The 17496-nt window shown below is 39.6% G+C and overlaps 2 protein-coding genes across 4 annotated transcripts; one reads left to right on the forward strand and one right to left on the reverse strand.

Annotated features, from left to right (window-relative positions):
* The first annotated feature begins 4384 nt into the window (after positions 1-4384).
* LOC140779684 (phototropic-responsive NPH3 family protein NPY4-like) lies at positions 4385-10093 on the forward strand. Of its 3 annotated transcripts, none has more exons than XM_073124892.1 (6): positions 4385-4658; positions 4766-4912; positions 5364-6076; positions 7153-7222; positions 8075-9250; positions 9379-10093. In XM_073124892.1, the coding sequence occupies exons 3-6, from the start codon at positions 6015-6017 to the stop codon at positions 9907-9909; spliced, it is 1839 nt and encodes a 612-aa protein (XP_072980993.1). In that variant the 5' UTR covers positions 4385-4658; positions 4766-4912; positions 5364-6014; the 3' UTR covers positions 9910-10093. The 3 variants fall into 3 exon arrangements, with proteins under 3 accessions (XP_072980993.1, XP_072980992.1, XP_072980994.1); XM_073124891.1 differs by having other exon boundaries at positions 4766-4827; XM_073124893.1 differs by lacking the exon at positions 4766-4912.
* Positions 10094-14093: 4000 nt separating this feature from the next.
* On the reverse strand, positions 14094-16317 carry LOC140779908 (probable N-acetyltransferase HLS1). The gene is made up of 3 exons (XM_073125236.1): positions 15676-16317; positions 15391-15554; positions 14094-15184 (listed from the first exon to the last, which is right to left on the reverse strand). The coding sequence occupies exons 1-3, from the start codon at positions 15856-15858 to the stop codon at positions 14323-14325; spliced, it is 1209 nt and encodes a 402-aa protein (XP_072981337.1). The 5' UTR covers positions 15859-16317; the 3' UTR covers positions 14094-14322.
* Between the last annotated feature and the right edge of the window lie 1179 nt (positions 16318-17496).

Below are 17496 nucleotides of genomic sequence, written 5' to 3' on the forward strand. Positions count from 1 at the left end.
GAAGTTCCCACAGCCCGGGTTGCAATTGATTCGAGCCCACATCTCCTCCTCCTCTCATTGATTCCAAGTACGCATGCAACGTGACTAAGATCTCTTGTGTCACTACGGTCAAAGACCAATGCACGCCATCACACCTATGGAAGATCTCACCAGCAACTTGATATATATTCTCTCGTTGCTAACAAGTGGGCGCTCGCCGACCACGTGGCGCGAGGCACTTGGTACGATCTTGTTGGGTCCCTGATTCCATTTAAGGGAGAATTAGTAAGAGATTATTCGGTGTCAACTGCATGTCAAGTTGAGAATTTTAAACCTCACGTATTAATCACCAATCACAAATTTTCTTGGTGTTATAAAGCCAATCGAAGTTGGGTTTACTTTATTAATCGGGAAGCGTACCATCTGGATGATACAATAAAGTCAATATTCTAATGCAAATGGGAGACATGTGATGGAATGTGGAAGACAAGGAAGATGACCTAATGAATGATGCACATTTGATTAAATACATCTTTTAGACTAAATTGAGCGTAGAGCAGATATGAAAATTTAATGCTCTTTTTGTCAACGATCTTTTTTTTTTTTTCTTCCTAAAGTTAATCCTTTCTTAGTTCCATGGCTAATGGCTTTGACCCAGGAGGATTAAAAGGTACAGAGCTCTGCCTAGAAGGAAGGCAAACTCTAATAAGTTGCACCAATTTTACGTTACCTTCTTTTTAAGCTTAAGCTAGTAGAGAACTATAAAATCTCTTAGATTTGTTATTAAATTATCTAGCAGTCTGATTATAAAAGTCTAGAAAAAAAAAATTACTTACTGACTGACTGCAGGAAATATTCCTGCAGTTGGGGTTGCATAGGATCTCCCCGCCTGTGCTTTGCAAAACTTCCCTCTCTCACTATATATGTGGACATAAGCATCCACTGTTGAAGAATGATCAAAAAAGAAAAGCATCCACTGTTGCTCCTCTCTTTCCGTGCATTTTTCTTTGCATTAGCTGGCCCTTGTTGAGATGCACTGACAAATTAACAGATTGTGTTGGATTGCACCAAGCACCAACCCTTGTGCTTTGGAACACCCTTTGTGTGTCTCTCTAGTGTCTCCCCTCCTTGCCTAAGATTCTTGTGAGTTGCATGAGGACACTTAACTGATCAGAGATGAGAGAGAGAGAGAGAGAGAGAGAGAGAGAGAGAGAGAGAGAGAGAGAGAGAGAGAGAGAGAGAGAGAGAGAGAGAACCAAGAATGCAAAAATTTGCATGTGAGGATTCTACTGGCAGAAGCATTATGCAAGAGTGGGTCCTTGGAACAATTTTGATAGCTTTACCAGGAGATCTCTTTGAGTCGAGAGATCTAGTTCCACTGTCCCCACTGTGTCATGTTCCCCATTACCACCTTAAGCTGATGTGTACGTCTTCTTAGGCTCATTAGCAAAAGCTAAGCAACAAAAATAACAAGGGGATCCTCTCCCTATTTTGAGGGATTTCGCCTTAATCTCTGAGATAGATAATTAATGGGGAGTTTTGGTTTTTTATAGCCTCATGAATACTGCTTTGGGTGGTCAATATCTCATAGGTTTATTTATTTGAAGTAGCTAGAACTGGTAGACTATGATACTAGATGCATTCTCAGTTCTCTTCTGGTTATTGATTGATGCTCAGTAGGCTCAACATGGTCAATTCGTATGCTTCATTTCATAGACTAACTTGTTATTTAACACAACAACACGCGATTTGCGCCAAATCTAAGGCAAGGTTTATGTACGAGTCTTAATCGATCGCAGATGAAAGAAGTAAACTTGCCCTAATTTCAGCATGACATGCTTGATTCAACAAAGTAGACCTAAGAGAAGTACTTTTTTTTTAGTTTTTTTTAAACAAGTAGGTCCAAGCCTAATCACCCAGTTTAATCTTTTAAACAAGTCTAATCCATGCGAAAAGGAGAAGGAGACAATAAGCATGTCGATAGGCACAACTTAATAGTTTTTAAATATAGTTGGTCATCATGGGTTGCTGGGGAAAATTAGAACCTATTATAGCTTAGGCTAATTAAAGATCCTCTTTTAAAACCTTCCAATCTAATAAAGAACAGCCCTTGCATGGACTTATGGTGTGGCATTAAACTATAAATCTTATCCTTGATCCTATAACTGAAACACTTGAAGCATCCCAGTTCCAAGTTAAGTTCAGCTTCTGATAGATGAGAAAAAGCTGCACATTCTTGTACAGTTTGTGCTTTGGAGGCTACATTTATATAGCATGTGAATAAGAAAGATTCCAGTAGGAAATTAGAGGAACTGCATCACTACAGTGGTGAAATGGAAGGTAGCAGGTGTTATATAAATAAATTGCTAATGGTGATAAAGTGTGGCTAGCATGAGAGAGGTGACCGATACCCAACGATCCTTTTTTTTATCACCTTCTACAACCATGGTGATGTGGCATCATCTCAGTGGATTTAAGAGCATAGTAATGGATGTTATCAAAGCCATTAAGTTTAATTTTGTTCGGAAATCATTTAGTCTAAATTTTTGCATGCTATGTATACAAGGGAGAAGATTGTTAGGTTGAGCTCACTCTTTTTGGTTCTCTCAAATTGGCAAGGCACCACTAAAGGGATGCTTGGTTCAAATATGTTGGCCTAAATATGACATTGACTATTAAGTCGGATTAGATGGTTTATCTTGTTTTTTTATGAGAAGATTGTAGTTATTTAAACTAAACTCGTTTAAAAGGCCTCAGTTTGGTGGTGTCGGGATGGGGTCAAAGATTGTCTCCCTTTATATAAGTTCCACTCAATTAGAGTGTGTTTTTTGTTTGGTATTAAACAAGGGGTGTTGATGTTACGGCAGAAAGATCCAAGTTGGTATAGAGATAACATTCTTCCAAGCCACATGATCTTTGATCTGCATTAAAACCCTGAACTGCCTCAAAGAAAGGTAAGCATCTCTGCCATCTAACCTCGAGGATACTTCAGCTTATTTCTTAATAACTTTTGTTTATATTGTATACAATGATCTACACATTATGAGGTTATAGTGTTTTGTGATTAATGAATTCCTGACATCAGAACTTGGCTTCCATTTTGAAAGGAGAGCTAGAAATTTCTTGGTACATAGATCATTTTGTCCAAATTATACATATCAATAGGCAATCTCAACCTCTCCCAAGATTCTGTCATCTTTGATACATTTGATAGTGTAAAGCAGCTGACGATGCTATTTTAATTTTCATTAACACAATGTTAACACTTTATCAGAATAATTTCTGACTGATGCTAAGAAGTGATATCGTTAAAAATCCATTTCTATCGGCTTCAAATTGAAGTGATGAGCTAGAATTCTTTTGCTAAAATAACTACATAATAAACTTTTTAAAAAGTGAGAGAGGAGAGAAAATAAGATTGCATCATAAATGTATCCGCCGCTTACTTGTTGTAGTTCCGAAAGCAAACAGGGCTCGGAAGAAAGTGATATAAATATGCCTGCGTATAACTTTACAGCAGGAATACAGACTGTTGATGCTATTTCATAAATAAAAAAATCATAGGCCTTATAGGCATTTAAAGCAAAATGTGATTGATGACAACTGAGACGATCATCAATGTTTACGTACGGTCTTTCTGAGTTGAAAGGTTCTACAAATCAAACGATACTTAGAAGATCTTTGAAAGGTTCGTGAGAAGGTGTCCTCCTGAGTTTGTGTTAGATTTTATCAGCTAAACTGTGTCATACTCGTTTACCATCATACACTAAGAATGAAGAAGTTGATATGTGTATAGTATATATATATATATATATATTATATAAATAAAATTTGATTTAGGCAAAGTAAAATAAGCAAAAGGCTCGAAGCCTACTGCTGCATGGGCATCAAGTAGTAGTCCATTACTTTCGAGGTTAACCTCTAAAAAAAAAAAGATTGTCTCAAGATTGGGACTTGGGACGAGAAGAAAAAGAAGAGGAGCTGTTGACATTCTTTATTGACCACTAACTAACTGATGGATTGAATTCTTCAGATAAACAAATGGGAGCAAATAACAATGTATAATGATCACCCATGCAGGTATCCAAGGAAGAGAGCAGTCTTTTTTCTTGTAGCTACATTGCTACAGTGGCCATTAAAGTTACTTTATAGTTGTTTAAACTCTCTCTCTCTCTCTCTCTCTCTCTCTCTCTCTCTCTCTCTCTCTGTGTGTCTCTGTGCGCAGGGTAAAAGAGGAATATGTGGGTGGGAAGATGAAGCTATGATAAAGAAACAGTAAATAGCAATAAAAAGCAGTGAAAGGAGAAAGAGAAGGAGAGCTTTTTGTGTAATACTCTGCTCTCTCTTTTAAGAAAGAGGGAGAAGAGGGAGGGGGGAGGGGGGAGGGGGGAGTTGGTAGAGGAGGAAGAGAAGAGGGGGGAACATATACAGAGTATGTTGTTGGACTGTTGTGGCCATTGGTTCTGAGATAGCTGCTATTCCTTTAGCTTTATGCTGTTGTTTATGTCTTTGGTGGGCGTGGGCTTGGAAAGTGGGTGAGGAGGACTGACAAGTTACAGAGAGGTGGTGTGTGCAAGAGAGGGGGCATGCTGTCTCTCATTGCTGCTGCTGCCATGGAGTAGTGATTCTTTGGTGGACATCTGCAGGGTCTTTGGTGGTGTTTGTGGTGGCCTATTAAGGTGATTTGCTTTTTTACCTTTTTTCCTTCTTCCAAAATCATCTCTATATCTCTCTTTTTTCCTTTTTTTTTAAAACTTTTTTTTTTCTTTGTATCCTTCTTAACCAGTCTTGGTTGGCCCCATCCATTCGCTCTCTCGGGTCTTGATTTCTTGGTTCTGCACTCTTGAGGTGGGTTCTTTCTTCTGCCTTCGTTGTTCATATGGGTAATGCTTTGGTTCTCCGGTACTGGGTTACCTACGTATGCTGTCCTCAGGTGGGTCTTCATTCATGTGTGCTTGTGGTCCTTGTTGGGGTTTTCTTTCTAAAAATACTGCATTATTTCCTGATCTATGTCTGGTTTAATGTATTTGCTCTTATTTGCTTTTATTTCTGCCCTTTCTGCAGTTCTTTGTTGGTTGGTCTCTACCACCATGTGTTTTATAGTCTCATGGTGTTATTTCATTTATGTTTGATTTTATTTTTCTCTCATACTGCTACACCCCAAGTTAAATGCTGACCATTTGCATGCAGTCTCACATGGTTTCGTGGCTCTCGTATTGTTTTTTCTCTTGTATTCCTTCCTCTGTGGGTTTTTTAACAACTAGATAAGATTCCTTGAGCAGACCAGTGGTTTAAACCCCCTTCCTCTCCTTTAAAAAGATGCTCACTGTCTGGAGTTTCAATTCGCACATACTCTCACCTCAGTTTAATGTTTGCTGTTGCAGGAGTCCGATCACAACTGCTTGGGAGGTGGGTTTTGAGGAATGTGGATTAATGCTCTGTGTGGCATGAAGCACTAGATCTAGTAGATTCCAGAGTGGAGCAAGAACAAGAAACGAAAAAAAGAAGTAAACAACTGAGGTCAGGGTGAAAACTATTAAAAAATTGAGAAGGGAAGTGGTGGTGTCAGCTTAGTGTTCGGTGGGTGTCTCTGTTCTCCATCGCTTACTAGTCAGGAGAGCTTGGTGCTGTCCCCTGTGTCCTGGCCTATTTGTGACCGGATTCCTTGGCCTCTGCTACTGATCCAGGAAACAACAAAACCTTTCATTTGGACCGCATCTCTTGGTCTCCTGCCCATCTCATGTTGGGGCAGTAAATCGAAATGGCCCTCAGAATCTAGACTCATCTTCTTTAGCTGGAAGCAATCTATTTCTTTACTTACCACTATCTCCATCTTGAAACCGTTGGAATATTCGGTCTTCGTCCTGCAAAAAGAAAGTCCAACTACCCATCTCCTATAAGCATACCTTGGTATTGTCATCGGCTTATCACTGCTTTTGTGCAGTAATTTATTCTTGTGACTCATCAAGATCGGCTCGAAGGGTCTGTGTCGAGGAAGTGAGGAATAGGAGGTGCATATCTTTTTTCTTTGCACAATGAAGTTTATGAAGCTTGGATCAAAGCCTGATTCTTTTCAGACAGATGGGAATGATGTTAGGTGATTGGAACTTCGTTTAATATCAATAAGTGCTTATTCTTCATCGAAGTTCTAGTTTATCTGTATTTTTTGAAATTATTTATATTATTAACTTTCCTCTCTTCTTTGTTCTAATGTGTTAGCTTACATGCGAGAATCTAAATGCTTCAGATTTTTTCCTTTTCTATTTTTTTCTCTGTGCGTGTGTGTGTGTCATTGTGTGGCATTTGTTTGTGTAGATGTTTTCAGTTCCTCTACCTTCCTTGGTATTAGATCTGGGATCTGTAGGAGTAGGTTTATAATAACTTCTTAGTTGAACCATTTAAGATACTGAAACTAATTGAAGGGAGGGTATGCTTTCAATATACCAGGAGTTTAGCGCCGCTGTAATCTATGCAAATCTTTTAATCATTCCATGAGGTTGATTTAGAGTATAGCCATACATGTGTCTTTCTTTACTCTTCTTATTCATTAAAGTGATGACAGCTGCAGTAATTTGCCTGGTGCGAGTTATGTCTATTCCTGTACTAGTAAAGATGATTTCCCCTTATTTTTAGGGTCAACCATTGCATTATGAGCGACATTAGTACAGCAACATATTGATCCATATGGTTTTACATTAGGTTGCATTGAGTAGCATTAGCATAAACAAAAGATTGATTCTTAGGATTTTGAATCAAGTATTTTGGTTACTTCTGGTGAAGTAATTAATATGGAGTAACATTTTGTACTGGTTTGCTGCTAGATATAAATTGATTTAGGAATAAGTTCTCTTTCCTTCCACTTATGAGGGATAGGGAGTCCATTGAAGGACCCTCTTAAAAGTATTTTCCTCTGAGAAGTATATCTGAGTCATTTCATCTTTGCGGTTCTTCGCAAGTGATCGGAGAATAATCTTCAGGACCTACCAAGTGGATGATAGATACCACATGGGCTTGTGTACGTTCACCTGATTGTCACTTTAGTTGTGGTGTGATGTCTCAAATGAATTTATACCATTGTTCTGTAAAGCTACCTAAGATTTAGAGCACATATGTAGAAAGTATGATATGGTCTCTTGTTCATTTGGTTCTTGAAGGAAATATTCATCTTTGCAGGATTGTGGCTACAGAATTGGCATCTGACATCATAGTTCATGTAGGGAATGTAAAGTTCTACCTACACAAGGTATTGACTTTTCTCCTTTATTCCCTTTCTTATGATGGCTAATAAGTCTAGAAATTTGTTGCTTGTTAACTTTTCAATTACTCTAAAATTTTAAGCTATTAGAGAATGGTAGTTTTTATTTTTTATTTTTTCAATGCTTTTCCTTATTTGGGGCTTGAGATATTTTGAGAGGCTCAAAGAGTGTACTTAACATAAATTGGCGAAGTTATTATATTTTAAATAACAGATGAGTCTGATAAGATTCAATCTCAGAACTTTTGCTTATATACCATGTTATCATTCTCAGAGCTTTTGCTTATATACCATGTTAATTTTCTAATTACTCTAAAAGTTTAAGTTATGAGAATGGTGGTTTTATGTTTTATATATTTTACAGCTTGGTTAATTACCATTGTAGTTGTTGCTCTTAAATTCATAAAAAGATGTTGCACCCATAAAAATAAACGGACTACGTCCAGACAAGACTATGCTAGACAACAGGGATCCAGTGACGAACTATGTTTTTTAAAGTTGGGTGGCAGATCATAAAGGTTACAGATATGCCTGAATACTTTCTTGTTATGTTGGTATAAATTGATAGTACAAGTAAACAATCCTTATTTTCTTCCAAGTAGTAACGTGATAAAGATTCTGCTACCATCCCTCTTGCTTTGGTCTTGATTTTGACAAAATTGAATTTGTGCAATTGCATGCCAATATATCAGTTCATGGTATTATACCGATGTATAATGAAGCACCATTCATGGAGGTTTCTGCTTCACTGATCTTCTTGTCTGTTCTCTACTCCCATACGCATTGCATCTTTGATCTGTTTGTCATGCTTACCCTTTCTGCACCAATCACTCTATGCAGTTTCCACTTCTGTCCAAGAGTTCTCGCTTGCAGAAGTTGGTGGCTACTACCAGTGATGAATGTAATGATGAGATCTACATTCCAGACATCCCGGGTGGCCCTGCAGCATTTGAAATTTGTGCAAAGTTTTGTTATGGTATGACTGTCACCCTCAATGCTTACAATGTTATTGCAGCTCGATGTGCAGCAGAGTACTTAGAAATGCATGAGTCTGTTGATAAAGGAAATCTCATTTACAAAATTGAAGTCTTCCTCAACAGTAGCATATTCCGAACCTGGAAAGATTTAATTATTGTTCTTCAGACTACCAAGTCTCTGCTGCCCTGGTCTGAGGAGCTGAAATTGGTTAATCACTGCATAGACTCCATAGCTAACAAGGCTTCAATAGATGCTTCTAAAGTTGAATGGTCATATACCTACAATCGAAAGAAGCTTCCATCTGAAAATGGTCTCGATTCACACTGGAATGGTGTCAAGAAACAGCAAATGGTGCCAAAGGACTGGTGGGTTGAAGACCTAACTGAGCTTGAAATGGATCAATACAAGCTGGTTATAATGGCCATCAAAACCAAGGGAAGAGTCTCCACAAGAGTTATTGGAGAAGCATTAAAAGCTTACATATACAAGAGGTTCCCATCTCTTGGCAAGGCCTCGTTGATGATACATGGAGATGTAAAAGTCCGATCTTTGGTAGAGAACATTATATGGTTGTTGCCATCAGAAAAAGGTTCAGCTTCATGCAGTTTTCTTTTGAAGTTATTAAGAGTTGCGAGTTTGTTGGAATGTAGTGAAACAGGTAAGAAAGAACTCATCAAACGAATAGGCTGCCAGTTGGACGAAGCTTCTGTGACTGATCTTCTGATCCCTGCCACAGCCGGAGAGAGCACCACTTATGACATAGACATGGTTCTTAATATATTAGAAGAGTTCATGATGCAGGACAACAAAACTGCGCAACCTTGCCCTGAGGTTACTGGAGAGCTTCAGGAGATGAAGAGCCAAGCTATAGGTACTTCAATGGTAGCTGTGGCAAAGTTGGTCGATGAGTATCTTGTTGAGATTGCAAAAGATCCTTGCTTGCCTCTTTTGAAGTTTGTTGATCTTGCTGAAATGGTACCAAGTGATTCCAGACCTGTGCAAGATGGGCTTTATCGTGCTGTTGATATGTATCTTAAGGTATTGTGACAAATATCAATCACTTATATTCCCTTTTCGTGAACTATAAGATTTTGTTTTGTACAACGTTTACAACAATCATTTGAATACCTAATGAATAGTTTCATTATCTTCATCTGGGTATATAGGAGCATCCAAGCCTGAGCAAGAGTGAAAGGAAGAAATTATGTGGACTGATGGACTGCAGGAAATTGTCAGCAGACGCCTGCACACACGCTGTGCAGAATGAACGCCTACCGTTACGGCTGGTGGTTCAGGTCCTCTTCTATGAGCAGGCAAGGGCTTCTGCTGCAGCCAACATCCGAGCAGACAGCAGCGGCATTGGCTCCTATGGGAGCTCAAGATCAGCAGCAACAACCAACACAGAGGATGATTGGGATGGAGTACCAACTGTCGAAGACCTCAAGTTACTCAAGTCTATGAAGCTCGCCGGCATAAGCGGAGGGAGTGAAAGGAGCAGCGGCAACAATGACAGCAAGATCGGCAACGGTAAACCGAAAGGTATCATGACACCGAAGAAGATACTAGGCAAGATCTTGTCAAGCAAAGGACAGGTTACAGAGAACAGCAGCTCAGATACATCTGGCAGCCCTGGCTCTAACAACCAGGAGGAACCCAAATCCACACCATCAAGAATCATTAGGTACTCAGTTTCTTGATCATGTGCTTGAGACATTGGGATTAAGCTAGAGCGCCTTTTTGCATGTATCATAGAAGAAGAAGAAAGGGGATGGCATGGTTTTTGTAAAAGATTATTATGAGAGGATTGTGATCGGTAATTAGCATCGTCATTAATATGTTATATTCCTGCAATGAAATTTGAGTAAAATCATATATGAGTTCTATCAACTTCCTTAAATCTTTTTTGATTAGGAATGTTTAACCACAGCTACAGGACCAATGTGGGGGGTGGGGGGGATCATGCCAACTTGGTTTGTTAACTAAGGGCCCGATCAATAAGTGGCTTACTTTATATTAACCTAAGTTATTCTAATATTTTAGTTTAATATTAGTATAAAAATAATAATTCTATTAGATTTGATGTAAAGTTGATATTATAATATTGAAGAATTGTGAATTTGTATGAAAAATGGATGATTGTTCTATGTCAAAATAGTGAAAATACTTTAGATTAGATGTAAAATAATAATAATAATAATAATAATTTATTTATTTATTTAAAAATATAATCTATTTTTTATAATTGTAAATTTAAAATTATATTGTATATAATCAGAATTTTTTTCATTGTGGGCAAAAATAAATAATTTTTATTTTTATTTTGCACTAGTGCAGTAAGTTCATAATTACTATCACAAACATCTCCACATGTCTTTATAGTGCAGATATATATATAGCACTGTATTGTAATATGTGACAATTCGAACTTATGCAGTTATTATGTGAACTTATATTTTTGAATTGTAGTGCAGTACAAATATATTTTTTATTTCTGTGACATAACTATCTTTTAAGAAAAGAGAAAAGAGAGAGAATGAATCTATTTTTAAGATAAAAAATAATTATATATAATATTTTAAAAAGTTATATTGAATAAGATGAAAGAAAATGATAAATTAGTTTATCAGAATAAGCTAAATTATTATTTAGTTATTATATCAGAATAAGAAGACTTATTTTAAAAAATATAATACATATATTATAAGTTAACTGGGGCTAATGGAACTAGAAGGATGGGGGCAATGAACTGGAAATTGTAAAACCTTTGATGTATGATTTATGTAATTAATATTAATGACTGCTCTGTTTCAATATTTTATGAAGCTATGCAGTAGATATTTACTTTCCAGAAAGGCAGAATTGTAGGAACACTATGCAGGTGGTGGAGAAGTTCCATTAGGAGAGATTTTCCATTCAAAGTTTAAGGAATATAGCAGGAAAAAGAAGATAGCTCTGATGTATATGCGCACTGAGCTCACTAGTTTCAGTAGCTATTATAGATTCTTTTAATACAAAGACTGAATGTTATATATGAGAATGATTTAAGTTTATAATTTATTTTCTTTAAAGAATTAGCTGGGTTGTGTAACCTATAAAAATAATTATAATAGGTTAGTTAGTGTAAGAACTTATAGATTATTATTATTAATAATTAAAAGAAAGAAAGAAAATTCTGCAAGTAGGGCCTAATTTAGCATACCATACTAAGCATGAAGGGTATGGTACTATACAAATCACTATTAAACTATATTTGATGAAATGGACAAAGGCAGTATCACACCGTACAATTCTGCAAAAAAATTATAGGACGATTAGACCCATCATGGGATTATTGTTATTTTTTTCCTCATATTTTTCTTCCCTCAAACTAAGAAAGGCTTTGACCATCAGTGATCTGACATGGTCTGTCTGTCTGTCTGTCTGTCTGTCTGTCTGTCTTCTTGGAAAGATTTTTAGAGTAGGGTTTGGCTCACAGTCACAAACTTGGCTATCTTTGTTTGTTCGATGGGGCCCTGCGGCTAAGTACTAGAAAGCTACTACTTATAAAAGTTTTAACATGCGAGTGAGTGGTAGAGGGAGGTGGAGTCTGGCTTCCGGACTCCTGCATACATGATGAGATAGATAATGGGAGTTTGGGAGGTTGTGGGGTCTCTCTCTCTCTCTCTCTCTCTCTCTCTATTTCTTCTTTTTTTTTCATTCTTTTTTGTGTGAATAAGAGAGGAGAAGAGTGAGAGTGAAAGAGAAGTGGATAAAATTAAAGTTGGTTTGAAGAGGATAATATCATGCCACATAAGTCCAAAAAAGAAACACTTAAGCTACTACGTGGGAATGTGGAGTGAACAATAATATTGGAAGAAATAAAAAACTATATTAGTGGATGATGGATGGTGGATATAATCTGTTTGTTAAAAGATATTCTTAGTATCTTCTTTTTTTATCAGAGGAGCAGAAATATAAATAAAGAAAAATAAAAAATATCCGATAAGAATATTCTCTATGAAGAAATATCTAATATATATATTAATTTCTGCGGACATATCTAAGAAAGGAAGAACAATGTAGATAGTGATATGAAAAAAAAGAAGAGGAGGCAGTTAATCATGATCTCTAATGCATGCATCATGAAACGAGTGTAGTTTTGCTTTAGGAATTAGGAATGAACTTGGTTGTTTAAATAGTATCCAATATGATTTAAATAAGAGAATGAGATAGATGATGCTTGCTTTGAGGCAAAGCATCCTTCCTATGTGGCGTACGTCGATTGGTTTTCGGATCCATTTCGTGGTTTCCAACCTACCCAATTCTCACTCTTTCTTACTACGACCAAGACTTGGGTCAAACAATTATTGCTTAAAATTCTTTCCTTTTCCCCTCACTCACACACACTTACAGAGAGAGAGAGAGAGAGAGAGAGAGAGAGAGAGAGAGAGAGAGAGAGAGAGAGAGAGAGAGAGAGAGAGAGAGAGAGAGAGGTTTACTAGATACTTAAAAGAGAGGAATAAAGAATAAACAAAGTTTAGGTATAACAAACTTGTCGGTTTGGCAGAATTAGGCATACGCAGTTCATTATATTTAAGTTAAAGATCACATTACTGCATATTGGATCTTAGAGTCAAGTCAAAGGAAGGCAGTTTTGACCAGCCCAGAGTCGTAAAATTTTTACTCGATGTTCTTCTTGTTTTCCTTTATTGACTCTAATCAGTATACTTTAATGAGCCCACATGAATCACATTAGCAAGTACTAGTACTTTCTTCGACTACTTTGTTTAATAAAACAGTCAAAAAGATGAATGATTATGTTTGGTTACGCAGTATGATCATAGACTTCTGAGTCTTAGGTGCTTCCCACAAAAGTCTTCCGATATTATAAGCTAAAGCTAAAGAAAACTTCTTCTTCTTCTTTTTGACTCTGACCATGGTAATAGATTAAGAAGGTTGCATATATTACTCCAGTAGATATGGTATTTAGTGTGAGGTAGCTACATTGAATGTAAGGTGAACGGTAGGGTTAAACAGTTTGCACTAGCGATTAATGAGTTAGGGAAGTTGCTAGTCATATTATTACTTGTCGTATTATATATATGTGAGAAGTGCAACTAGAAGGATGAGATGAGATAATTCTTCTTTTTTTCTTTCTTTTTTTTTAATTTTAAAAAGGGTGCATGTGGTTAATTACAAGTTGTTGTATCAGTAGGACAACTATTAATTTGTGAAAATATATATACATATATATACTAGTCCCAAGCAAGTTTCTATAACTAGGATGTGATATGTATGAAAGCATTAATTTGCTGAAAGATATGATAGAGGGACAATATATGGCCAGTGTCATTAAAAGTGTCTGAGGAGAAATATCTAGTAGAAAATATTGAGATCTTTGTACAGTATGTATTAGGTAGGTGCACAAGAGCTTAATAAGGAAAAGGCCACCATTGAGTTTTAAGCAAAATAATAAATATATATATATAACCGACAAAGAAAAGTAATGATAAATCGTAACGCCCGAGTGTTTGGGATCAAGCTATATATATATATATATATATATATATTATATTATACAACATCATAATTTGGAGAAATGGTTAGATTTCGGGACAAATTAACGTCAGATTGACATTGGTTGATGCATCAGTACCGCAATTGTTGGTATGACTTTTCACGTAAATTACATCTCCTGTCCTTCTTCGACCCTACAAATGAAATACATGGATGATATTATAATAAGACACGGAGAGGTCCAGTCTCATTCATTTACCGGCCAAACATGGATGAGACACCGCACCTCTCCACTCTCCACTCTCCACTATTCCACTCTCCACTCTCCAGTGATGATGCACAAAGTTTTTATTGGGGGGGGTGGGGGTGGGGAATAGGGGGGGGGGGGGGGTAATGTCTATTTATAACTATGAAGTAGTTCCAAAAATAACAACCTTGGTGATAGGTATCTATCTCCCTTATCCACTAAACAACAAAAACAGGAAAGGAAAATAAAAAATTTTAAATTCAAAAAGGAGAAAAAGGAAAATTAAAGGAGAGGAGGGACGATCACCTGAACGATCCCCACCTCCTAACTAAACCCCAAAAAGAAACTGACCCCACCTTTTTAGAACTCACACCTCCCTGGGGTCCACAAAAATCGACTTCCCCGGCACCGACTTGGTCCAATCACCGACCTCCCCGTCGCTGTACTCCTCCGCCAGCCGTTTCGCGCACCATAGGTCGTCGTCGCACGATAGCTTCCTCCAGTGTGGTATCCCCTTCCTCAGTGGCTCGTACTCCGCCACCTCCGTCGCCACCGCCGCCGCCCTCCCGCGCGCCAGATTGTGCACGTGCCGGCAGATAGCCGACGCTGCCTCCGCAGCATCGGGCCCCTCGCCGCCGACCCCGTACAGGAACCACGCCGAGAACGGCCGGAACAGATCCGGAAACGCCGGGATCCGAAGCCAGGGGGCTGATCGATCGACAGCGCGGCTCGCCGCCGCTATGGCGCGCCGGATCCGGCTCACCCCTCGCAACTCAAGCTGGAACACGGCCCCGGTGTCCCACACGCTCGCCACCGCCCACGACCCCGGCGGCGACGCCAGGAAGGCGTCGACGCCCGGCCACCGGTAGGGCTCACCGTCGGTCCCGGTCACCGCGAGGATGGTGAAGAGGGAGAAGGGGTTGGAGAGCACGGCGTCGATGTCGCGGGGGAAGAACTCGACGGTGGAGAAGCGGCGGCGATAGAGGAGCTCGGCGTCGGAGGTGGGGAGGACGACGATGGACACGTGGCGAGAGATCCGGAGGCGGTGAGCGAACACGGGGTGGACAAGGATGGAGGGTGATCGGAATTTGGAGTACCCGCACCGCCCGGTGAAGAGGCGGAGCGATGCTTCGTTGTCCTTGTCCGTCGCCATGTAGGCGTACTCCGCCCCTTTGTCTCGGAACCACTCCTCCATTTTCCTCACCAGCCGTAGCCCGATACCTTTCCTCCTATTCATACGTAATTATAAAAACCAATAATTATAACCTTCTTTAAAAAAGAAAAATTAAAAAAAGAAAAATTGGGACCCTCAACCTCTCGCTTGTATTTTGCAAAATCAAAACTATTTCACCTATTTTTTTATTTTTTTTATTTTAAAAAAAATACGAATTGTAAGCGAATGGAGGATAAACGAAAAGGAGTGAGGTGAAAATACCGGTGGGAAGGAGAAACCCGGAGGCCGAGGATGTATCCGACCTTGGTGTAGACAGGAGAGATGGTGTTGGTACTGCGGTGAGTCTTCTTACCGCAGGTGACCGTCTTCACACAGCCCCGGATGAGGCCCACGATCTCTCTCGCCGGCCCACTCGTTTCAGCAACCTTCAATATTTTAATAACCACGCAAATATATATATTTAACTAATGGACCAAAAAGAAAAGAACAAAAAGAGGAGAGGAATTATATTAAGAACAAAATTGAGGGTTAGGAAGTTAAAAATACCAGCATGAGATAGGCCGGAGAATGGCGTATTCGCGCGATGGGGTCACCGAGGAGGTCAGTGTAGAGAGTAACCTTACCGCTGGTGCCCACTTCGCAGACCCGGTCCACTGAGTCGGCCCCGGCCCGGTCCTTCTCCGGGTGGTACTCCCTCACCACTATCCCCTCCTCCTCCTCCTCCTCCATCTCTTCCTTGTATATATCCCTTCTCTTCTTAACCTTCTAACGTAATTTGTTAGGATAATTAGAGGGATAGCAGATAGATAAGCGGGATAAAAGTAAAGGCAAAAGCAATCATGGATAAAGAGTGATATTTAGAAGGGTAAGGGAGAGGGGTGTGAGGAGGAGGGAGAGGGTTCACAGCTTTTTCGTTAGGAGCTATATTTGTTTATCTCCCACCTCCTGAATCACGTGTGGAGCAAGGAGGAGGCAATCTTGGACAGGCAGGAAAGCATGAAGGGAGAATAGACAAGGGAAGGGAGTGAGGGATAACAAGTGCTCATCATGGATGGATAGATAGATAGATAGATAAGTATGATCATCCAGATACTAGTGCTCTTCCTTTTTTTGGCTTCCCTCCTATTCTTGATCCTTGTATGGAAGTTTTGGTTGGGGCTCTCTTTGGGCTAGTGAGTAGTTGATGATTGGGTCTTTAGTGTGAGAGGAGGGGGGGGGGGAGTATAAATACCCATTTTCCCGTGCCCCCCCTCCCCCCTGGTGGGCCCCACTTCCCATTTATTAAATTAATATCGTCATTTTTTTGATTTAGGGTAATAGTTTGGTGGGCAATGAAGCAGCCCATAGACAGATTTAGAAGGTAGCAGACGACGTAGAGAGAGGAGAGGAAAGAGGAGAGGTGGATAAAAGATAGGGAGAGGAAATTGGCGGCTGTGACTGCCCGGAGTTTAGGGATTTCTTAATCATTTCTGTTATATTTCTTTTTATACGGATGGGAAAGGGTATTATGCCCACTATACCTGCGTGAAAATTACAAATAACAACCCCCCGTAATTTTTATTTATTGGGCACCCCGTTTGGCGCGTGCCCACACCACCTACTATATGATATGAATACATATGCATGTTGACCCGGCATGCATGTGACGCTTTTACTATGTATGTCCCTCTTTGTTCCATGATCAGTTTTGATACATGCCATAATACTATACATACACACAAACACACATCACATCACATCAAGCTACTACTCATTGCAGCCACTTGATTTGGATGTATGTGATGATGTATATGGACTTCTCTTATTATTATTATTATCTTTTGTTTTCTACTCATACCACTACGACGTAACCCTACATGAATAGTAGAACACGATAAGAATGTAAAATAGTACACATTCTTTCTGGGCCTATCTGAAAAAATAATACCCGAGCCTCCCCCCACCCACCCAAAAGAAACGAGCAAACGACGCGCCGCCTTCTCGGGTGCCACGTGGCAGAACGGCCGCCACCGGCTCGAGGGGGGGTCGTAGCTGCACGAAGCGCCGTCTGCGTGCCATCCGTTACGCGTCACGTGGAGCCTGAGGCGGCGGTCGCCTGCACTGGCATCATTGCCGAGCGGTTTCGCCCCCAAATACCACCTCCTCCGGCTTATGGATTTCGGGTAGGATCGTGGCGGCGTAGGATAAGCCGCACGCTAATCCGTGGCGCAGCGGACCGGACAGTTTAGGCCAAAGCGAGTGACGCCATCGCGGGGGAAAAGGGAAGGAGGGGCGGGGGTTTTTTTAATTGCGGCTACGAACCGTTTCGGGCCACCGTCGATCAGGGCCGTCCAAATCTTTGATGGCGAGATTGGACGGCACCGGATA

The sequence above is a fragment of the Typha angustifolia genome, chromosome 15, assembly GCF_048772165.1.
Source record: "Typha angustifolia cultivar Huaian chromosome 15, ASM4877216v1, whole genome shotgun sequence".
NCBI classification, from domain to species: domain Eukaryota; kingdom Viridiplantae; phylum Streptophyta; class Magnoliopsida; order Poales; family Typhaceae; genus Typha; species Typha angustifolia.

Excerpts from the sequence above, each read along its gene's own strand:
- LOC140779684 (XM_073124892.1), top strand. The coding sequence starts at position 6,015 with ATGAAGTTTATGAAGCTTGGATCAAAGCCTGATTCTTTTCAGACAGAT. Across the intron at positions 6,077-7,152 it reads ACAGATGGGAATGATGTTAG|GATTGTGGCTACAGAATTGG; the intron begins GTGATTGGAACT and ends TCATCTTTGCAG. Across the intron at positions 9,251-9,378 it reads CTGTTGATATGTATCTTAAG|GAGCATCCAAGCCTGAGCAA; the intron begins GTATTGTGACAA and ends CTGGGTATATAG.
- LOC140779908 (XM_073125236.1), bottom strand. The coding sequence starts at position 15,858 with ATGGAGGAGGAGGAGGAGGAGGGGATAGTGGTGAGGGAGTACCACCCG. Across the intron at positions 15,555-15,675 it reads CTCCGGCCTATCTCATGCTG|GTTGCTGAAACGAGTGGGCC; the intron begins GTATTTTTAACT and ends AAAATATTGAAG. Across the intron at positions 15,185-15,390 it reads CGGGTTTCTCCTTCCCACCG|GAGGAAAGGTATCGGGCTAC; the intron begins GTATTTTCACCT and ends ACGTATGAATAG.